Raw genomic sequence first — 18,194 nt, forward strand, 5'->3', positions numbered from 1 at the left:
TTGAACAAAATACTAACCCTAAAGAATATATCGATACGAGATTTTAATTTACAATGGAGTCGTCAGCGGTACAGGGCGCAGATAATGTTTCCGTGAAGGCTGAGCCCTGTGAGGATGTGTGTATAAAAGATGAGCCTACGTTCGAGACAGTGCTTGTGAAAACTGAGCCGGACTTGGTCTATGTGAATGTACAAGACGAGCCCAGCTGCGAGAACGTGTCCACAAAAGCCGAGCCTTCGTGCACATATGTGTCTGTAAAAATCGAGCCACTCGACCTTAGCGCCGACCACGCCGTGAAAGATGAGCCCGTGCTCGGCCCCGAGCTAGTGGAGCACTACGTACAAACAGGTCAGTTGTGGGTCCTAAACTGTAAGTGATGGAAGGGAGTTTTTACAGTGGTGTAACAAGATATAAAATATGCTTAATACCAAATATCCCATCTCAAATACAAATCTTTATTAATAACACCAAAGTTACAGGTCAAAAAGTCTCAATAATAGGTACAATAGTACTTACACCAAATATTTCAATGTCACAGACAATAATAGGTACAATAGTACTTTCATCAAACTCGATGCGCTGGTATCCATTGCGCGCGGCTGCCGCGCGAGCCAATGTTCGATGGTTTGCCGCGCGATATGGAGACGGGGCTATTTCATATAGATCTGATTTATGTTAACTAAGTATTCATTCACAATTTGTATAACAAGTAATCATTACAAGTTAATACTACGTATGAGTATCTTAATAAGTTAATAACCTATGTTACCTATGTATATGGTAGTTTAAAAAACTCCTCGACGTCATACAAAGATAAGGTCAGTAACCACTTTCGCAGTCTACATTAAAATATATCGGTGGAGGCTGCATCTCTGACCGCTGCGTGCCGTCTGTTATAAACAGACGGGCCCATAATGTATGCAAAACTCTCTGACTTCGAAAGCTTGTGTTTAGGAGTGACAAGATGGTAAATATACTTATTGCTATGGAGCACATGGGTCGTTCGTACCACATTTCTTGAACAAGTGTAAGTTTGAGTGAGTGAACAGCGTCACCTGATACACAAGTTCGCCTGGCAATGTCAAGACCCCTAGATCCTCGAAGAGGTTCCTACATGAGGTGTCACTTGGTGCCTTAACAATGGCATGTACCGCTTTCTTTTGCATTCGAAATACACACAGTCAATCAGCCGCACGGGGCCCACACCTCGGTACTGCATGCGAGTAGAATATGCACCGTCGCAAAGTAGCAGGAGTGCACTACAATACAATACAAATCCTCTTTATTGCACAACCTCAGAATAAATGTACATGGAAACACAAATAATACATGAAGACAGAGGTAAACAACAGGCGGTCTTATCGCTAAAGAGCGATCTCTTCCAGACAACCTTTAGGTAGTGGAGAAATGAAAAATGTTATAATTAGGAGGTGCAAAAAAACTAAATTTAAACTAGAAAGAATACTTTTAACACTACATACATACAGTCTCTTTTGATTATTAACCGCATTCCTTTATATCGGCCATTGCATTTTTTACCCGGGCTTATTACCTCCTAGCGTCCCACCATCATAGTATTATAGTTGTGTTTCTACAAGCCATGAATAAGTCAAATATGGCTTTCTCTGAACAAAACATTTGCTTTGTCAAAATTAAATATTTGTGTTCCTAGACCTACTTGAAGTGGAGCGCTAGATTTTTGATGCAGAATGCAGATACCTAGGTGATTGGGGGAATTCAATTTCCGCGTTGTCTGGGGTTAAAAAACTAGTGCCTATGTCAATTCTTGGGATTCGTTGCCAAGCGGACCCCAGGCTCCCATGAGCCGTGGCAAAAAATTCAGTTCAGCAGTTATTAATTCCCCTTACAAATAATCAAAAAGACCCTTTTGTATACTAAAATATTGACAAACAAGCATGCGGGCTACTAAAGTGTCATTCTATGGAACTTGCTAACTATGTAAACAAAAGTCACTATTAAATTGACATTCAGAGACAATTTTAAAATGGCGGTTTGTTTACATAGTTAGCAAGTTCCATAGAATGACACTTTAGGTAAAACTAGGTTGATGTGTGTAAAAATTTCCTATATATTTAACACATTCAGTGCCGAAAACCCGACTATCGGGTATTTAATGATTTCGTTCCCAGGCCGGACAACCAATAGTCGGGATTGTGGCACTACAGCTTTATACGAAGAAATTTTTGTGGCCTGACGCGGATGTCTTGTTTGGCTGGGTGGCAATGAATGTGTTTTAGAAAAATGAAACATTCTTGTTGCAGGGCTAACTCCACAGAAGAAACCGAGCGGCAACACCGAAACTTACCAACATTTGAGCAAAGATACTAATGTGAAGCGATACAGATGTGGCCAGTGTAGCTATACTGGTGTCTTAAAAAAATATTTACAACGCCACCTATTGAAACACACTGGAGAGAAACCTTACAAATGCGCTCAGTGCAGTTACGCTAGCGCCCGCCAAGATCATTTGAAATATCATGAAAAGATACATAATATTGAAAAACCTTACAAGTGCGAGCAATGTGATTATGCGTGCAGCAAAAAAATTAATTTGCAACTTCATACCATGAAACACACGGGCGAAAGTCCTTACAAATGCGAGCATTGTAATTATGCTAGTACCCAAAAATCGAACTTGCAAAGTCATGTAAAAACACACACTGGAGAGAAGCCCTACAAATGTAGTCAATGTGATTATGCTAGCGCACACAAAAGTTCTTTGCAAACTCATTTACGTAAACATGGTGACGAAAAAGCTTACAAATGCGATCAATGTAGTTTCGCCAGTAATTGCAAAAATAGTCTTATGATCCATTCAAGAAAACACACTGGAGAGAAACTTTTCAAATGTGAATACTGTAGTTACGCTAGCCCCCGTAAATGTCATATGCAAATTCATGTAATGAAACACACAGGTGAAGCACCTTACAAATGTACTCAGTGTAGTTATGCTACTGCGCATAAATCTGCTTTACGATCTCATGTAAGACAACACAATAGTGAAAAACCATACAAATGCGGTCAATGCAGTTATGCTAGCAACCATAAATATCTTTTGGAAGTTCACGTTACGAAACACACTGGTGAAAAGCCATATAAATGCCACCTTTGTAATTATGCTTGCAGTAAACCAGGTATTTTGAATGTTCATATAAGGAAACATTCTGCTGAAAAGGCTTACAAATGCGGGCAATGTAGTTATGCTACTGCCTACAGATATAATTTGCAAGCACATGCTATTAAGCACACTGATGAGAAACCTTACAAGTGCGAGCAGTGTGAGTATGCGTGCAGCACAAAGAGAAGTTTGACAGTTCATTTAAAGAAACACACAGGAGAGAAACTTTACAAATGTGATCAGTGTAGTTTTGCTAGTAATTACAAGAAAAGTATAAAAGTCCATAATAAAAACAACCATACTAGCTAGATAATCAGTGGCGTAGCGTGAGCTAATCTAGCCGTGGGCGAAGTCGCATCTGCGAGGCCCTTATCTTTCACCGTACCCGAAGGGGCCTCGCGCGAGGCCCCCCTTGGGGCGCGAGGCCGTGGGCGACGGCCCACTTCGCCCACGCCTAGCTACGCCACTGTAGATAATTATAAGTGTATAAGTGTGACCTTACAAGGATGTACAAAATTGTTTACCAAGCCAAAATCTTGCGATCTATATTGGCCGGATATTGTTATTGTATATATGTACATTTACATAGGTACTTACTGTAGGCGAATGAAATTATTAGGATCACATTTCCCTCTGCAAGAAAAAATTAATTAAAATAAGATCGCTTAGGCAAATAACTAATGAAATTATTAAACAACGAATTTCATTTTAATTTCGTTTACTTAAAATGATATTTGCAGATACGTATCTTGACACGCTGCCGCGAGTCCAGATTAATTTAAAATATACGATTTGAAGCTCACATTGTCATTTTCGTTATATGTAGTGTGTACATAGTACATACTGCTCCCTTGTCTCGATTTTACTCGTCTCGTCTTGCCCTCCGCTTGGGTCGGTTTTTTGCCAAGACCACAGACAAGACATCCTCTAGACTGAGCATAGTAGCGCTACCCCCTCTGCGACAAATACATATACGGTAGTTTTTCTCCATTTTCGAGTCAAAGTGTCTTTGTGTGACGTCCGTGTTTGAACGGACCAATCACGGCACGGGACTTGCTCACCTCGTCCCCCGCACCCCAGTATTTTTGGCAACTTCGGTTTCATGAAATAATTGCTCTAAACTCCGTCTAGCTAGATTCCTAGTTTATGGCCAAGACTGAGAGAGGTTTTCAACCAGTGTGTACAGCCAGTATAAAAGGTTTAGCGACGCTCGGCCGCCGCGGCGCCGGACAGGGGCAGTCCAGAGGGCGCACGGAGGCCGACGCCAAAAAGGCTGGTAGACTCACAAAATAGTTTAATTTGTTCCCAAAGTTGTGTTTAGATTATTTTTTATTGTAAGTTTGTTGCAGATGTTGGGAATATCCGCAACCGCGGAACTTCCGCATTATTTTCAACATCCGCATCTGCATCCGCATAAAATCGATGCGGCGTTTAATGCGGATGTGGAACAGGTCGGTACAGGAACGTCTTAGCATCGGCGTAAGTGCTAGACTGCTAGGTAATTTAGTCATTAGCCAAAAAAGCCTATTAGAAATGAGCAGTCAAGCGTGAGTGGGACTTAATGTACCTACATATTTTAACCCTTGGAACGCGAATCCGACTCGCACTTGGCCGGTTTTTTGAAATAAAAATTACTAAAATGTAATACTTATTTGACGTTTTTATGTACCTATCTTGACATCGGCATCCGCGGATGTGAGCATTTAAAAATCCGCATCCGCGTATGTCAAAACTTCGGCATCCGCAACATCCCTGGTTTGTTGTTTAAATAAATATATTACTCGTAGAAAAGATTATTTTATTAAATATTTCTCGTGTACTAGATTTATTCTGTTTTGTTCCTCCGGTGTCTGTAGGGCGCCGGCAGCTTGAGGTGCACGGTGTTGACGTGAGTCTTCATGGAGTTGGACTGCGAGAAAGACTTGCCGCAGTGTGCGCACATGTATGGTTTCGCCCCAGTGTGCACCTGAAAACAACAAACATTGTAAGTTAAGGTGCAGTAGGCTCAGAGTTACGAGCGCCCACCAGATGGGTTTCTGGTAGTGATTGTGTTAAATAAAGAATATACCGGCCAAGTGCGAGTCGGACCCGCGTTCCAAGGGTTCCGTACATTACACAATTTTTAACAATGTCAAAAACTAAGTAGGTAATTAAGTCCGACTCACGCTTGACTGCACATTTGTAATAAGGTTTTCCTGTCATCTATAGGTAAAGAACTATTTACTAACCCTAAAAACTAACCTACTGTATGTGAAAGCATTCTGTGAACCTTGTATAGTGAATACAAGGGGTGTACCACATACCCGGTCGTGGCGGTTGAGCGCCGCCTTGTGCTTGAAGGCCTTAGGGCAGCGCGAGCACTTGAACGGACGCTCCCCCGTGTGTGTCCGGAGGTGGATCTATAAACATGTACATACATTAGATTACTCATCATCATCTTCCTCGCGTTGTCCCGGCATTTTGCCACGACTCATGGAAGCCTGGGGTCCGCTTGGCAACTAATCCCAGGAATTGGCGTAGGCACTAGTTTTTACGAAATCGACTGCCATCTGACCTTCCAACCCAGAGGGTAAACTAGGCCTTATTGGAATTAGTCCGGTTTCCTCACGATGTTTTCCTACACCGAAAAGCGACTGGTAAATATCAAATGATATTTCGTACATAAGTTCCGAAAAACTCATTGGTACGAGCCGGGGTTTGAACCCGCGACCTCCGGATTGCAAGTCGCACGCTCTTACCACTAGGCCACCAGCGCGTAGATTAGTACATTACCTACAATAAGTAATCGACACGAGTTGCAAATTACCTATCCACACATGAATCGTACGTTTTACAGTACATATGGCCCTTTAAATTTTCGACGTAGTTGCGTAATGTGCTAATTATCGCACTAGTGCGGTGAAGTACCACCATATGTACTGTAAATAACTATTTACTTACCTGCAGCAATTGGCAGACGCTGAACCGCTTCGGGCACTTAGTGCACTGGTAGGGTTTCTCACCCGTGTGCGTGCGCTGGTGGTACACGAGTGTGGCGTTCGACTGTCAAACATAATTTAATTAGTACGTTACACAGTAAAAGTAGGTACTAAATGGTACATTTACATTTATTTCAGTGTTGCTAAGCGGATGAATTTTGGATATGACACAGATAAGACGTTAGTGCATATTTAAAAAAAATGGTGTTTGTGCCAAGACTGGAAGTCATTATTCAGGATGTTACAAGGGGGTGTCCACTATACACGTGAGCCAAATCTCAACAGATCTCACGTGTCACCTACCGTGCACTTATTGCCACAGATCTCACACCCTGACTGGTAGAGGGTGTCCACTATAAACGTGAGCCAAATCTCAACAGATCTCACGTGTCACCTACCGTGCACTTATTGCCACAGATCTCACACCCTGACTGGTAAAGGGTGTCCACTATAAACGTGAGCCAAATCTCAACAGATCTCACGTGTCACCTACCGTGCACTTATTGCCACAGATCTCACACCCTGACTGGTAGAGGGTGTCCACTATAAACGTGAGCCAAATCTCAACAGATCTCACGTGTCACCTACCGTGCACTTATTGCCACAGATCTCACACCCTGACTGGTAGAGGGTGTCCACTATAAACGTGAGCCAAATCTCAACAGATCTCACGTGTCACCTACCGTGCACTTATTGCCACAGATCTCACACCCTGACTGGTAGAGGGTGTCCACTATAAACGTGAGCCAAATCTCAACAGATCTCACGTGTCACCTACCGTGTATTTTTTTGCCACAGATCTCACACCCTAACTGGTAGGTGGCATCCGCTATAAACGTGAGCCAAATCTCAACAGATCTCACGTGTCACCTACCGTGCACTTCTTGCCGCAGATCTCGCAGACGACCCTATCGGCGTGGTCGCGTCGGGAAGTGGACTTGACGCGCAGATGTACGCGCTGGTAGTGGATGGAGTAAGACTTCTCGTGCGCGAACGTTCTGTTGCACTGTGGTAGGAACAATATTTACGGCTTTATTCATAAACGTCTGCTAAGTTAATCAGTTGATGATCGTCGTTTGTCCCTATCTGTCGTTATGCCATAGAGAGGCAAACGACGATCATCGGCTGATTAACTTAGCAGACGTTTATGAAAAACGCAGAGTCATTCATTTCGCAACACAGTAGTCAGTTACGCGGTACGAGTTTCTCATCTCAAAATATAGCTTAATAAAAAAATTATACGAAAATTGTTTTGAACATGATCGGTTGAACCATTAGTGAGGATTTTTTCCAAAAAAACTTCTCTTTGTATTAATTTAACCATTGATTCTAATCGAAAATAATAATCTTAAAGTTAATACGAATTGTGTTGCGCGGTCAAGGCGCTCACAAATATCTGAACACGCCTCTATTGTCAAAGCGTTAGAGTGCTTGTTCAGATATTGTGAACACCTTGGCCGCTCCGATACATCTGATAGCGACTGTACAGAGCGCTCCGTTATGTTTCACTCACTACATAGTATAAAACAAAGTCGCTTCCCGCTGTCTGTCTGTATGTATGCTTAGATCTTTAAAACTACGCAACGGATTTTGATGCGGTTTTTTTAAATAGGTAGAGTGATTCAAGAGGACGGTTTATGTATAATTTGTTAACCCGTGCGAAGCCGGGGCGGGTCGCTAGTGCCGTATAAACCGGCTTACCTCTTCACATTTAACATAGTCGTCAGTCAGATGTATCTTCAAATGTTCTTTCAGCGTTTCGTCCGAAGAGAATCCCTCGCCGCAACTGAGGCACGGCCTGGCAAATACAAAACTAATAAATAAAACTTATTTGTTATTATTTACAAAGTTATAACTTTTCAGATTTTTCCCTGTACCCAAATTTCATAGTTCTAGGTCAACGAAAAGTATCCTATAAATTTAAATTCCCTTGAGTGTCAAAATATACTTTTTTTGCGGCATAAACGACCGTTTTTTAGGGTTCCGTACTGAGGTAAGGAAAAAACGGAACCCTTATTTATAGGATCACTCGTGCGTCTGTCTGTCTGTCCAACCAGTTATTGAGGTGCGGAACCCTAAAAAGTAACCGTCAAAAATATTTTTTGATACACACTTTTATTGCCGACTGTACTTTCTGACCTTTGCATGTCTATCAAGTACTTCTCGAGACCTTTCAAATGAGCCTAAACCAGTTAAACTCAATGTGTTTATATTTTTCATCGAAGAGTTCCTTTGGCTACCTTCCGACTGCATCATCAGATCAGCTGCATGTTAGCATATTATTGCATTGTCATCAGAAATATGGAAGTATGCGAAATTTCAGTGGAAGTGGTTCAAATTTAAGTTACAAGATTTGAAGCACCATAGATAGGTACAAAGAGACATAGGTTATATAAGAAGTGAAGTTATAGTTGGTCAAACAAATTTGTCAGTATATAGGAACAAAAAAAACCGGCCAAGTGCGAGTCGGACTCGCGTTCCAAGGGTTCCGTACATTACTCACACTTGACTGCACATTTCTAATAGGTTTTCCTGTCATCTATATTTATAGGTAAAGAACTATTTTGTGTATTTTTTTCAAATAATTTTACGGGGTAGTTTTGGAGATAGAGGGGGGGGGGAGTTGGAGATATTTTTTTGACTATTTTCTTGAACTGGTAAACTATTTATCCTAAAAATGTATTTGAGATTCTTACATATAATTAGAAAAACTTTTTTTTAATTTTCTCATTTACCCCCCAAATATGGCCTCCATTTAAAATTCATTTATTTACGTTACACGTCCGTCTTTGTGTCACAAACTTACATATGTGTGCCAAATTTCAACTTAATGGTCCAGTAATTTCGGAGAAAATAGGCTGTGACAGACGGACAGACAGACGCACGAGTGATCCTATAAGGCTTCCGTTTTTTCCTTTTGAGGTACGGAACCCTAAAAAACGATACTCATCCTTTTCTTTTGGGTGCAAGTACTAGTGTAAGACAAAGATAGTATGATACTCTCTATGTTTGAAATGAGACAGTCCTTTGACACACTATAAATAAGTGTAAAAACTTTACCTTAAGCTAGTGTTACAGGAGTTGTTTTCCGCGGCGCTGATGTGTCTGTTCAAAGCGTCGAGACTCCGGAACTGCACGCCGCAGAGCACGCACAGAGACTCCGACTTGACGTTACTCTGTCAACAAAGTAATACTGTCAGCTGCAGAAGTTGCTAAGCGGGCCAGGTGTTCAAAATGATCTTGACGCGACTTTATTGTTGAGAGAATTGGCTACTTTCCGACTATACCAATCAGCTTCTTTTTTAGAACTGTCAAAACGATTTTCTAATATGGAAATTATATGAAAACCTGTGTAGTGACCAGGGATGTTGCGGATGCAGATTTTTTGACATCCACGGATGCGGATCTGGATATTTAAAGGCTCACATCCGCGGATGCGGATACGGATGCGCATGTCAAGATTAAGTACTTAGAAAACGTCAAATATTACATTTTTAGTATTTTTTATTTAAAAAAACGAAACGTTTAGTATTTGAGCAAGAATAAAGGTGCGTTATATTTAATAAACAGTAACTTGGCCGACTTTTCTGGATCTAGGCGATTGCGTTATAGGTAATGACGAAATTACCTAGCACTTACGCCGCCGCTAAGACGTTCCTGTACCGACTTGTTCGACATCCGCATCCGCATAAGCTCCGCATCGATTTTATGCGGATGCGGATGTTGAAAAGAATGCGGAAGTTCCGCGGTTGCGGATGCGGATGTTCGCAACATCCCTGGTAGTGACGTCACGGTCTACTCGCCTACTTTTTATGTTTCAATCCAATTTATTAAATAGAAATAGTATTTAAAAATAACTGCTATCTAAATTTTTGTAACAATTATCTGGTGCTTTATTTCGTGCGCGGTGTGAAATAATTTATTTTAAGTAGAGGAAAGTACCCAATTAAGAGTGTCAAGGTAATTTTGAACACCTCGCCCGCTTAGCAACTTCTACTAGCAACGACTGGTCTGGCCTAGTGGGTAGTGACCATGCCTGTGAAGCCGCGGTCCTGGGTTCGAATCCCGGTAAGGGCATTTATTTGTGTGATGAGCACAGATATTTGTTCCTGAGTCTTGGGTGTTTTCTATGTATTTGTATATTATATATATCGTTGTCTGAGTACCCACAAACAAGCCTTCTTGAGCTTACCGTGGGACTTAGTCTGTGTAAGAATGTACTATAATATTTATTTATTTTTATGTCTGTCATGTACCTGCAGTGTTGGCCGAAAGTTAATGCGAATTGAAAATGTTGGCCATTAACCATTATAAATTGAACCTTAAACCGTATCGGACGATTATAGTTTACGATTCAATTTATAATGGTTAATGGCCAGCATTTTCAATTTGCATTAACTTTCGGCCAACACTGTGTACCTGGTCTCTGTGCGCCTTCTTGCGATGCATGGCCAGCCCATACTCCCCGATAAAGGACTCTCCACACAGCTCGCAGCAGTTGTTCGACGGGTGTTGCAGCCGGATGTGTGTGAGGTGGCTCGTAGATTTGCTGCAAATTACACACACAGGTAGATATGTATTTCTTGAGTTATAGCGCCACTTGCACCATCTCACTAACCAGGTGCTAACCGGTTAAACCGCTAACCCAGTCAAATTGTACTGGTAACCATTGAGACCCAGAAACATTTGTTGGGGGGACCGTGCGTGAACTTTAGGGGGCAGCACAGGAGCCGTCATATTTTTGGCACGAGACGTAAATGTGAAGTTTATGCTTCCAATGTATCCCACAAGATGGCAGAACCTACTATGCACAAAAAAACGTACGAGAACGGTAGATGGTAGCACTTGCTTTGGCGATGTAAATGTTTCTGTTACCGATTCAGGCCACAAGATGGCAGACCGTCATACGCGTACGGTCCCTATACATTTGCAGCTATGTAAAGTTATACCTACCTACCAATTCTCATCACGTTCTCCAATTAAAATTAGAATACTAAAATAATAGGATTGATGTACGTGTATGTACAGTCAGCAGCAGAAGTTGCTAAGCGGGCGACGTGTTCAAAATGATCTTCACGCGGCTTTATTGTTAAGAGAATAAGAGCGCGTCAAGGTCATTTTGAACACCGCCCGCTAAGCAACTTCTGCTGCTGACTGTACATATTGTTTCTTCTTTTTCATTAACCTTAAGCCCCGTCTCCATATCGCGCGGCAAGCTATCGAATGGTTTGCCGCGCGATATGGAGACGAGGCTTTATATTAAATAATATCTTACGTGAAGGAAGCTCCACATATCTTGCAGGTGTAAGTGAAGCCGAGATGCCATTTGCTGTGTTCCTTTGCTCTGTGACTAAAAACAATAAGGTGGTGTTATTTAATCCTTCGAACGCCACGCGTATCGCGCGCGGCGCGGCATTGTGAACCTTATCGGAACGCACGAAGGTTGATATTTGGCTGTAGCCGAGCGCGTCTTTGGCGGTCAAAGGGTCAAATATCATTATTTAATTTTTTTAATAATAAAATTATACTTTCGTTGCGTGATTTCAAATTTTCAAGTTAGACATAGTCTCTTAGGATTTAATGTTTAATGATATAAAAACCGGCCAAGTGCGAGTCGGACTCCGTACCATTACGCAAAAAACGGCAAAAAAATCACGTTTGTTGTATGGGAGCCCCACTTAAAATTTTTTTGATATTATAGCCTATAGCGGATAGATTTTGTTTTTAGTATTTGTTGTTATAGCGGCAACAGAAATACATCATCTGTGAAAATTTCATCTGTCTAGCTATCACGGTTCATGAGATACAGCCTGGAGAAAGACAGACGGACAGCGGAGTCTTAGTAATAGGGTCCCGTTTTTACCCTTTGGGTACGGAACCCAAAATGATATTGATAGACTGTTAAGCTTACCCTAGGGCCAAGCGTGTACACCCACCTGGATTTAGAGACGTGATTGCACTTTATTGTATACAACCACAGAATAAATAATAGTACTAGGTACAGAAGATTCACTCTCTAACAAAACGCGTCTATTACGACAGATATGATCGCTAGGTGGCGCCAGTGCGAGCGTCCGTTCCGTAGCGGTGCGCGGCGACTATAGCTAGACACCAAAATTGGTGAGACCGCATGTACTTGTAGCGACGCGACGAAATCGCGGAGTGAGCCACGTCGGATACATCGTAGTAGGAAACAAACTACAATACAATACTCTTTACAGTACATATGGTGCTACTTTCCCGCACTAGTGCGTAAATAAGCACTTTTCGTTGCTATGTCAAATATTTAAAGGGTATGCCCCTTAGTACTGTAATGTACTGTAAAACGTTGTACGATACGCGTGCGAATAGGTAATTCGCAACTCGTGTCGATTTGCCTCTTTTCCGCACTTGTATCGTAAATAACTATTATTGCACACCTCATTACAGAAAACAATACAAAGAATACAGAAAGGAAGGGGTTAAACAGCAGGCGGTCTTATCGCTAAAAAGCGATCTCTTCCAGGCAACCGTTAGGTGAAGTTGACTGACCTGGACTTGGAGACGTGGTTGCACTTGCGGCAGACGTACTTGCGCTCGTGCGACGTGTTGACGTGCGCACGCAGCGCGCGCAGCGTCGGCCAGCGGGTGAGACACACCTCGCACGCGTGCGGCCCGCTTAACTGAAGTAAACATGTACAACAAGTTTATTCATTTATTTATTACTATTCGGAGATCCAACAGCTGTTAACATGTTAATAGGTTTTATAAATGTGATACAAAAAGCCAATTACAGGTTCTCACCAGTAAATACAGATTAAGAAAAACAATTGGTGGTTAGCACTATTGCACTACACATTCATTTCAACGCCAAAGGCAGAGTAACTAATTTTGAATTCATATTACTAAAGAAGATTCTAAGGAAATAAAGAAAAAACACAGCACAATGAAATTTCAAATTCCAATAAGCCATGCTCATTTAAAGAACTTGATCCTCTGTCAGGATACGCCGCACAGTTAGGATGTTGCTGTTGAAAATATCGATGTCATGCTCCTTCATAAGTTTATTTAGACATTTACTAGCACGTATCAAAAAACTGTTCTGTCTGTAGTTACGCGAAGCATTTGGAACAGCAAGGGGTCGAAAATTTCTTGTAGATTTGGATGGAAGTTTCTGTGAAAAATGTATATTTAGCGGTGTCCATACGGGATGATCAAATCGACCGATTTGATTAGAAATTAAATTGGCGTCAATCTCCAATATAATCACCAATTTAAGATTTAAATTGGTGATTAATTCTAATTTAAAAAAATGCTCCAAAACGAAAATACTAGCGTCACAAATTGGTATGGTATTCTTGCGTCCGCACCCCATTTTATCGGTCATAATAGGCGGTCGAATTCGGCGAGCCACATTGATGTTTGCATCCGCACGTCCTGATTTGATCGGACAATTAAATCAGATTGGCGAAAAATTGCTCTCGTCTGGACACGCCTTATGATACCGTGTAAAACCACCCAACTATAATCCAAATTTTGGACTCCAAAAGGTCCCAAATATGGTCCAATATTAACTCAAATGTTTTCGTTCAGGACTGAGTATTTTTGGATTTTTATGTACCGCATGCGCATGGATGTATTGCATGTTGTATTGTACAATGAGCGCCTCAACTGTATATTTTAATGCCTCGCAGTAGGTTTGACAGAATTTTATTTCAACCAATTAAAACTTTTACTGACCAATCACAACTTCTTAGGATTACCTTTAAGCCCCGTCTCCATATCGCGCGGCAAGCTATCGAACATTGGCTCGCGCGGCTGCCGCGCGAGCCAATGTTCGATGGTTTGCCGCGCGATATGGAGACGGGGCTTTATGGGAAGGGATTACTCAGTGATATGTGTCCGATACGTGTCAGTTTCTTGTCATATGGACCATTTTTCAAAGTCAATAATGAAGCTGTTAGTGGGTTAATGAATAAATATCTGGGAGATCGAGCTTTGCTCGGAAAACATATAAAAACTCAAAAATTCGCGTTTTCCCAGAGACAAGACCTAGCTAGATCGATTTTTCGCCCCCGAAAACCCCCATACAGCAAATTTTATTTAGATGATAGTAAAAAGATTTAATAATTTCGTTTATAATTAAAAAATATAACATCATATCTTACCAGTGCATGTTGTGCCATATGATTCTTAAACGTTGAATCCGTAATAAACCCCTTATAGCACTTATCGCACTTATAAAACGAGTTCAAGTAATTAAAAGAATTCTTCCTCAACAACACCTCTTCTATCTGTTCCTCTTTACTCAACACAACCACTTGTATATCATCTAAACCTTCTAAATACGTTATATCTTCAATAACTTTATTCTCATTATCATTTTCGAATTTTATCTCATGTTCTATCTTTAATTTCTTTTTTCTTTTTTTTTTCACTTTTTTCACTAGAGGCTCTTCATCGGATTCATATTTGATGGATATGTTATCTGTGTTGTCTATTTCATCTGTGGTTTCGATGTCTGTGGCTTCTTCTTTTATTTGGTAGGAGATGTCTATGGTGCTGTTGATGGTGGTGGTGGAGAGGGGTAGAGTGAGGGAGTGGAGGCTACGGTCTATGGTCCGTAGGTAGGCTGTAGTCAGCTGAAACAATAATTATTAAAAATGAGGTAAATTCAAGTAAGGAATTGTGCACAAATCACGCGAGGTGTTTTTGGCTAATTTTTGATAGTATCTACTCAGGTATTTTTTCTTAGTGTCGTTCATAGTAGAAGAATACATGTGAGGTTTCCTTATACGCCCCCTCCCTCAACGTGATCTATCGTGATTTTTTTGTGACCCCCTTCCCCCGCCCCTATCGAACCGAACCTCGCGTGATTTAAGCACAAGCCCTAATTACGATTGTGGAGTGTAGGTAATTCCAAAAATCACTCACAAATCACTTGAAACTAACCAAATATATTTAATATACAATATCTCTTAATTATTGATATCAGCAACATGGATTCTACCAATGAATGAGTGTGTTATAACACATTGGGACATGCAGCTTCATAGACAGGCTCACTACATAGTCGTAGTGGCTAGCCTAATGGCTAGGAGGCTGTTAAAGAATTAAAGAGCATTCCAAGGTTTCAAAATGCAATTGTATGAAGAACAAAACAAATACGTACCATATGTTGCTGCATCAAAGAAAACTTGAGTATATGTTCAGCATTATGACATTTACTTTTAAATAACACACTTTTCTGAAGCAACACAGCACAAATACTGCAGATATGTAACGGAAGACCATCTGCTGATACCTGAAATAACATTCATTAACTTTAATACTCGATAATAAGTGTATAATTAGCAAAAACCAATAAGTTTTTTTTGTAAATTAATTAAGTAAAATTTAACACAGTAACTAGGTAAATAGTTATAGTAATTACAGCGTGTTTAGATTATATTTTACTAATACATTTCAAACAGTAAATAATACGATTTCAGTAAAATTATGGAGAATAACAACACAATGCTAACCCGAGTTCCTGTTATAATTTGATATGATTCTGCAAGTTTGTATTTGAACATATCGAACAGTTTAACGTCCGTTATTAAGCATACTCGACACGCAAGTAATTCCTCCATTGTTTTAGCGAGGGTTTCATACAAAAATCTTAATTTAATTAAATGTTTTAGTCAGCGTAACAAGGCAAGAGAAAGCCAGCTTTTTTTTTCTAATGTGGTCCATAGGCATTCCATAGGTAAGATATGGCTTCTTCAAGTTTGACAGCCATTTGACAGTTTAAAATGTTGCCATAAAGCATTTTTTATTTCTACTAAACTACTGTAATGTAAATTTGCTCGACTAAATTTCTCGTTACGATATTTCATGGGTTGAAATATAAACAACATATACTCTGTCGATCAATTTCCGTCATAAGAAAAGAGCGGCAAATTTAAAAAATAAACCTGAAGGTAATATCTAAAATGGAATAGATGTCTCCCTCGTGCCTCTTGCTCGGCACGTTTTCCCCCTTCCTCTTTTCCAGGCGAAATTAAACTTTAATTGAATATTAATAGAGTACATTGTCTTTATTGACCTGTTTGGCAGTAGTTGTTCCTTATGTATAAAAATAAAAACAACGGGTTGCACTCCGGGAGTGCCGACAGAAGTGAAAACTCAATGACTAGTCCAAAATGTCTGCAGCAATATGTATAATTGACCCGTCCTCCTTTCTATTGAAACACTTTAGTTCCGAAATTGCTGGCCAGTGAGCTTAAATTTGTAGCGTTCATTGTTTAAATTCGAATAGAAATTGTAAAGTTACCTTGCAGACCTCGCATCTAAATATATTTGGTCATGATATTTTGAGTTTTATTCACCAGTACTAGAGTTCACTTTTATTAGCGACTTTATCAAGATGTAGCTTATTGAATTATATTTGAGTGATATAAAGATGTATAAAGTTAGAATGTAACTGTGAGATCCTCGTATTTCAGCCCGTACAAGATTAGAACCTTTTTCATGTAATGTCATTGAGTTTTTCTTTATTGATTTAAATGAGTGGCCATCTAAACCTTACGGTCACGTGATCGCCTTACGCTGTCTCGAGTTTATCATTTTATCCCCACCTCAAAAAGTGCCCAGCGCCGCTAAAGAAGTTTTCACTTCAAAAATCTTGTAATGTAATTAATGTTCATTATTATAGGGTTTGTGGTGGTTGGTCAAGAGCATACTCCCATCTTAAAGGCCGGCAACGCACAATCCCTCTGGTATTGCGGGTGTCCATGGGTGACGGAATCGCTTACCATCGATTCGTCTTAAAGTTGGGTTGAGACTATTTTACTCGGGGAGAGAATAATGAAATGACACAGACCAAATCCCACACGGGCAGCGGGCAGAGCCGCAGGCTAGCAGGCAGGCTAGTCACTATAACAGGTGCACATGTGACAGGAATTATCTTACCTCATCAATGGATAGTGAAAGGTCTCGTAACCTACATTGTATCGTAGCGTAGGTCAGACGGCGACCGTGAGGTAAGGATAACTGGTTTGATTATAGAGATGTAACACTACCTATATCGACTATATCGAGATAATCTGTATGGATTTAACTTGTATCCTTTGCAAACTTGTGTTAGCCTGGATTTGCAAAATTGATTTGTGTGACAAGTGTTTAAAAATGTTTAATAAGTTAATAACTGATGTTAAATTCATTAGTGATTTGATGGTATTAACGATGCGGTGTTAAACTTTTTTTTTTAGTCCGCAATGGGTTTTTTTGTACTCATACTTTTACACTTTTATTAACACTATGAAATGTTAGTCAATTGTTTACTTGTTTTACTTGCGTAAATATACTTACGAGGTAAATAATGTAAAGATGAATATTTTTACATTCGATGTTAACTTGATACAATATATTTAGAATTCCATGCGGTCTTTATTCTCTTTAATTTATGTTTTGTTTTGTGAAAATACTTATCGTTAAAAACTGTTAAAAGATATTTTGTCGATATTATGAGCACAGAGCACAGCACTATTATGTCATGATAAAGTTTTTTTATCGACGACAGTTTGATCGTACTCGTGAATCTCAAAGCTCGCTCACTATTGTGCTTAAGCAGTTAATTTATGTTTTGTTTTTATTGAGTAAACGAACGGTTGTGTTTATTTTTAATTATTTTGGAGTACTTATCTAAAAGTGCGTTGCGTAATTTTAAGTTTATTTTGGCTTAATTAGTGTATAGTTCATAAACGTATTCATTATTAAAAAGCATGTCCCAAATTTTAGACATACTTAAATCATTTGATCACATAATATTTAATCGGACTTAGTAACAAAATATTTTTCTTATATTGTTTATTTTTTTAAACACAATGTTTAATGGAAATTATCTGTTAATAAATATAAAAATAAACCTTACACTTCTTATAGTTAATATATTTTTTTAATCGAATATAAGTATTTTTCCAATAATTTTATTTTGTTAAATCTGCCCTTTTTAGCGTTTTATTGTGTTACAATATTTATTTCAGATAGGTAAATAAATATAATATATTATATTTTGCCAATTTTGCCCAAAGTTACAAAAATACATATAAAAAAAT

General features: G+C 39.7%; 2 protein-coding genes across 2 annotated transcripts; one reads left to right on the top strand and one right to left on the bottom strand.

The window, feature by feature from the left end:
* The first annotated feature begins 53 nt into the window (after positions 1-53).
* Positions 54-4,432, top strand: LOC134660004 (zinc finger protein 571-like). The gene is made up of 4 exons (XM_063515702.1): positions 54-348; positions 2,283-2,373; positions 3,148-3,299; positions 4,326-4,432. Exons 1-4 carry the CDS (start codon positions 54-56, stop codon positions 4,430-4,432), a joined length of 645 nt encoding a protein of 214 aa, XP_063371772.1.
* Positions 4,433-4,956: 524 nt separating this feature from the next.
* On the bottom strand, positions 4,957-15,809 carry LOC134660134 (zinc finger protein 436-like). The gene is made up of 12 exons (XM_063515846.1): positions 15,621-15,809; positions 15,269-15,400; positions 14,265-14,738; positions 12,649-12,779; positions 11,393-11,467; positions 10,537-10,666; positions 9,178-9,293; positions 7,819-7,915; positions 6,992-7,123; positions 6,080-6,181; positions 5,443-5,538; positions 4,957-5,105 (listed from the first exon to the last, which is right to left on the bottom strand). Exons 1-12 carry the CDS (start codon positions 15,726-15,728, stop codon positions 4,965-4,967), a joined length of 1,734 nt encoding a protein of 577 aa, XP_063371916.1. The 5' UTR covers positions 15,729-15,809; the 3' UTR covers positions 4,957-4,964.
* Between the last annotated feature and the right edge of the window lie 2,385 nt (positions 15,810-18,194).

The sequence above is a fragment of the Cydia amplana genome, chromosome 26 (genome assembly GCF_948474715.1).
Source record: "Cydia amplana chromosome 26, ilCydAmpl1.1, whole genome shotgun sequence".
NCBI lineage: Eukaryota > Metazoa > Arthropoda > Insecta > Lepidoptera > Tortricidae > Cydia > Cydia amplana.

Bases quoted from the DNA above. Each gene is read 5' to 3' on its own strand.
- LOC134660004 (XM_063515702.1), top strand. From the start codon at position 54: ATGGAGTCGTCAGCGGTACAGGGCGCAGATAATGTTTCCGTGAAGGCT. The intron at 2,374-3,147 runs GTGTAGCTATAC...TTATGCTTGCAG, and splicing joins AAGCGATACAGATGTGGCCA to TAAACCAGGTATTTTGAATG. The intron at 3,300-4,325 runs GTGAGTATGCGT...CAGTGTGTACAG, and splicing joins ACCTTACAAGTGCGAGCAGT to CCAGTATAAAAGGTTTAGCG.
- LOC134660134 (XM_063515846.1), bottom strand. From the start codon at position 15,728: ATGGAGGAATTACTTGCGTGTCGAGTATGCTTAATAACGGACGTTAAA. The intron at 10,667-11,392 runs GTAAGATATTAT...TGTAATTTGCAG, and splicing joins ATATGTGGAGCTTCCTTCAC to CAAATCTACGAGCCACCTCA. The intron at 7,916-9,177 runs GTAAAGTTTTTA...TGTATTTGCCAG, and splicing joins TCCTGTAACACTAGCTTAAG to GCCGTGCCTCAGTTGCGGCG.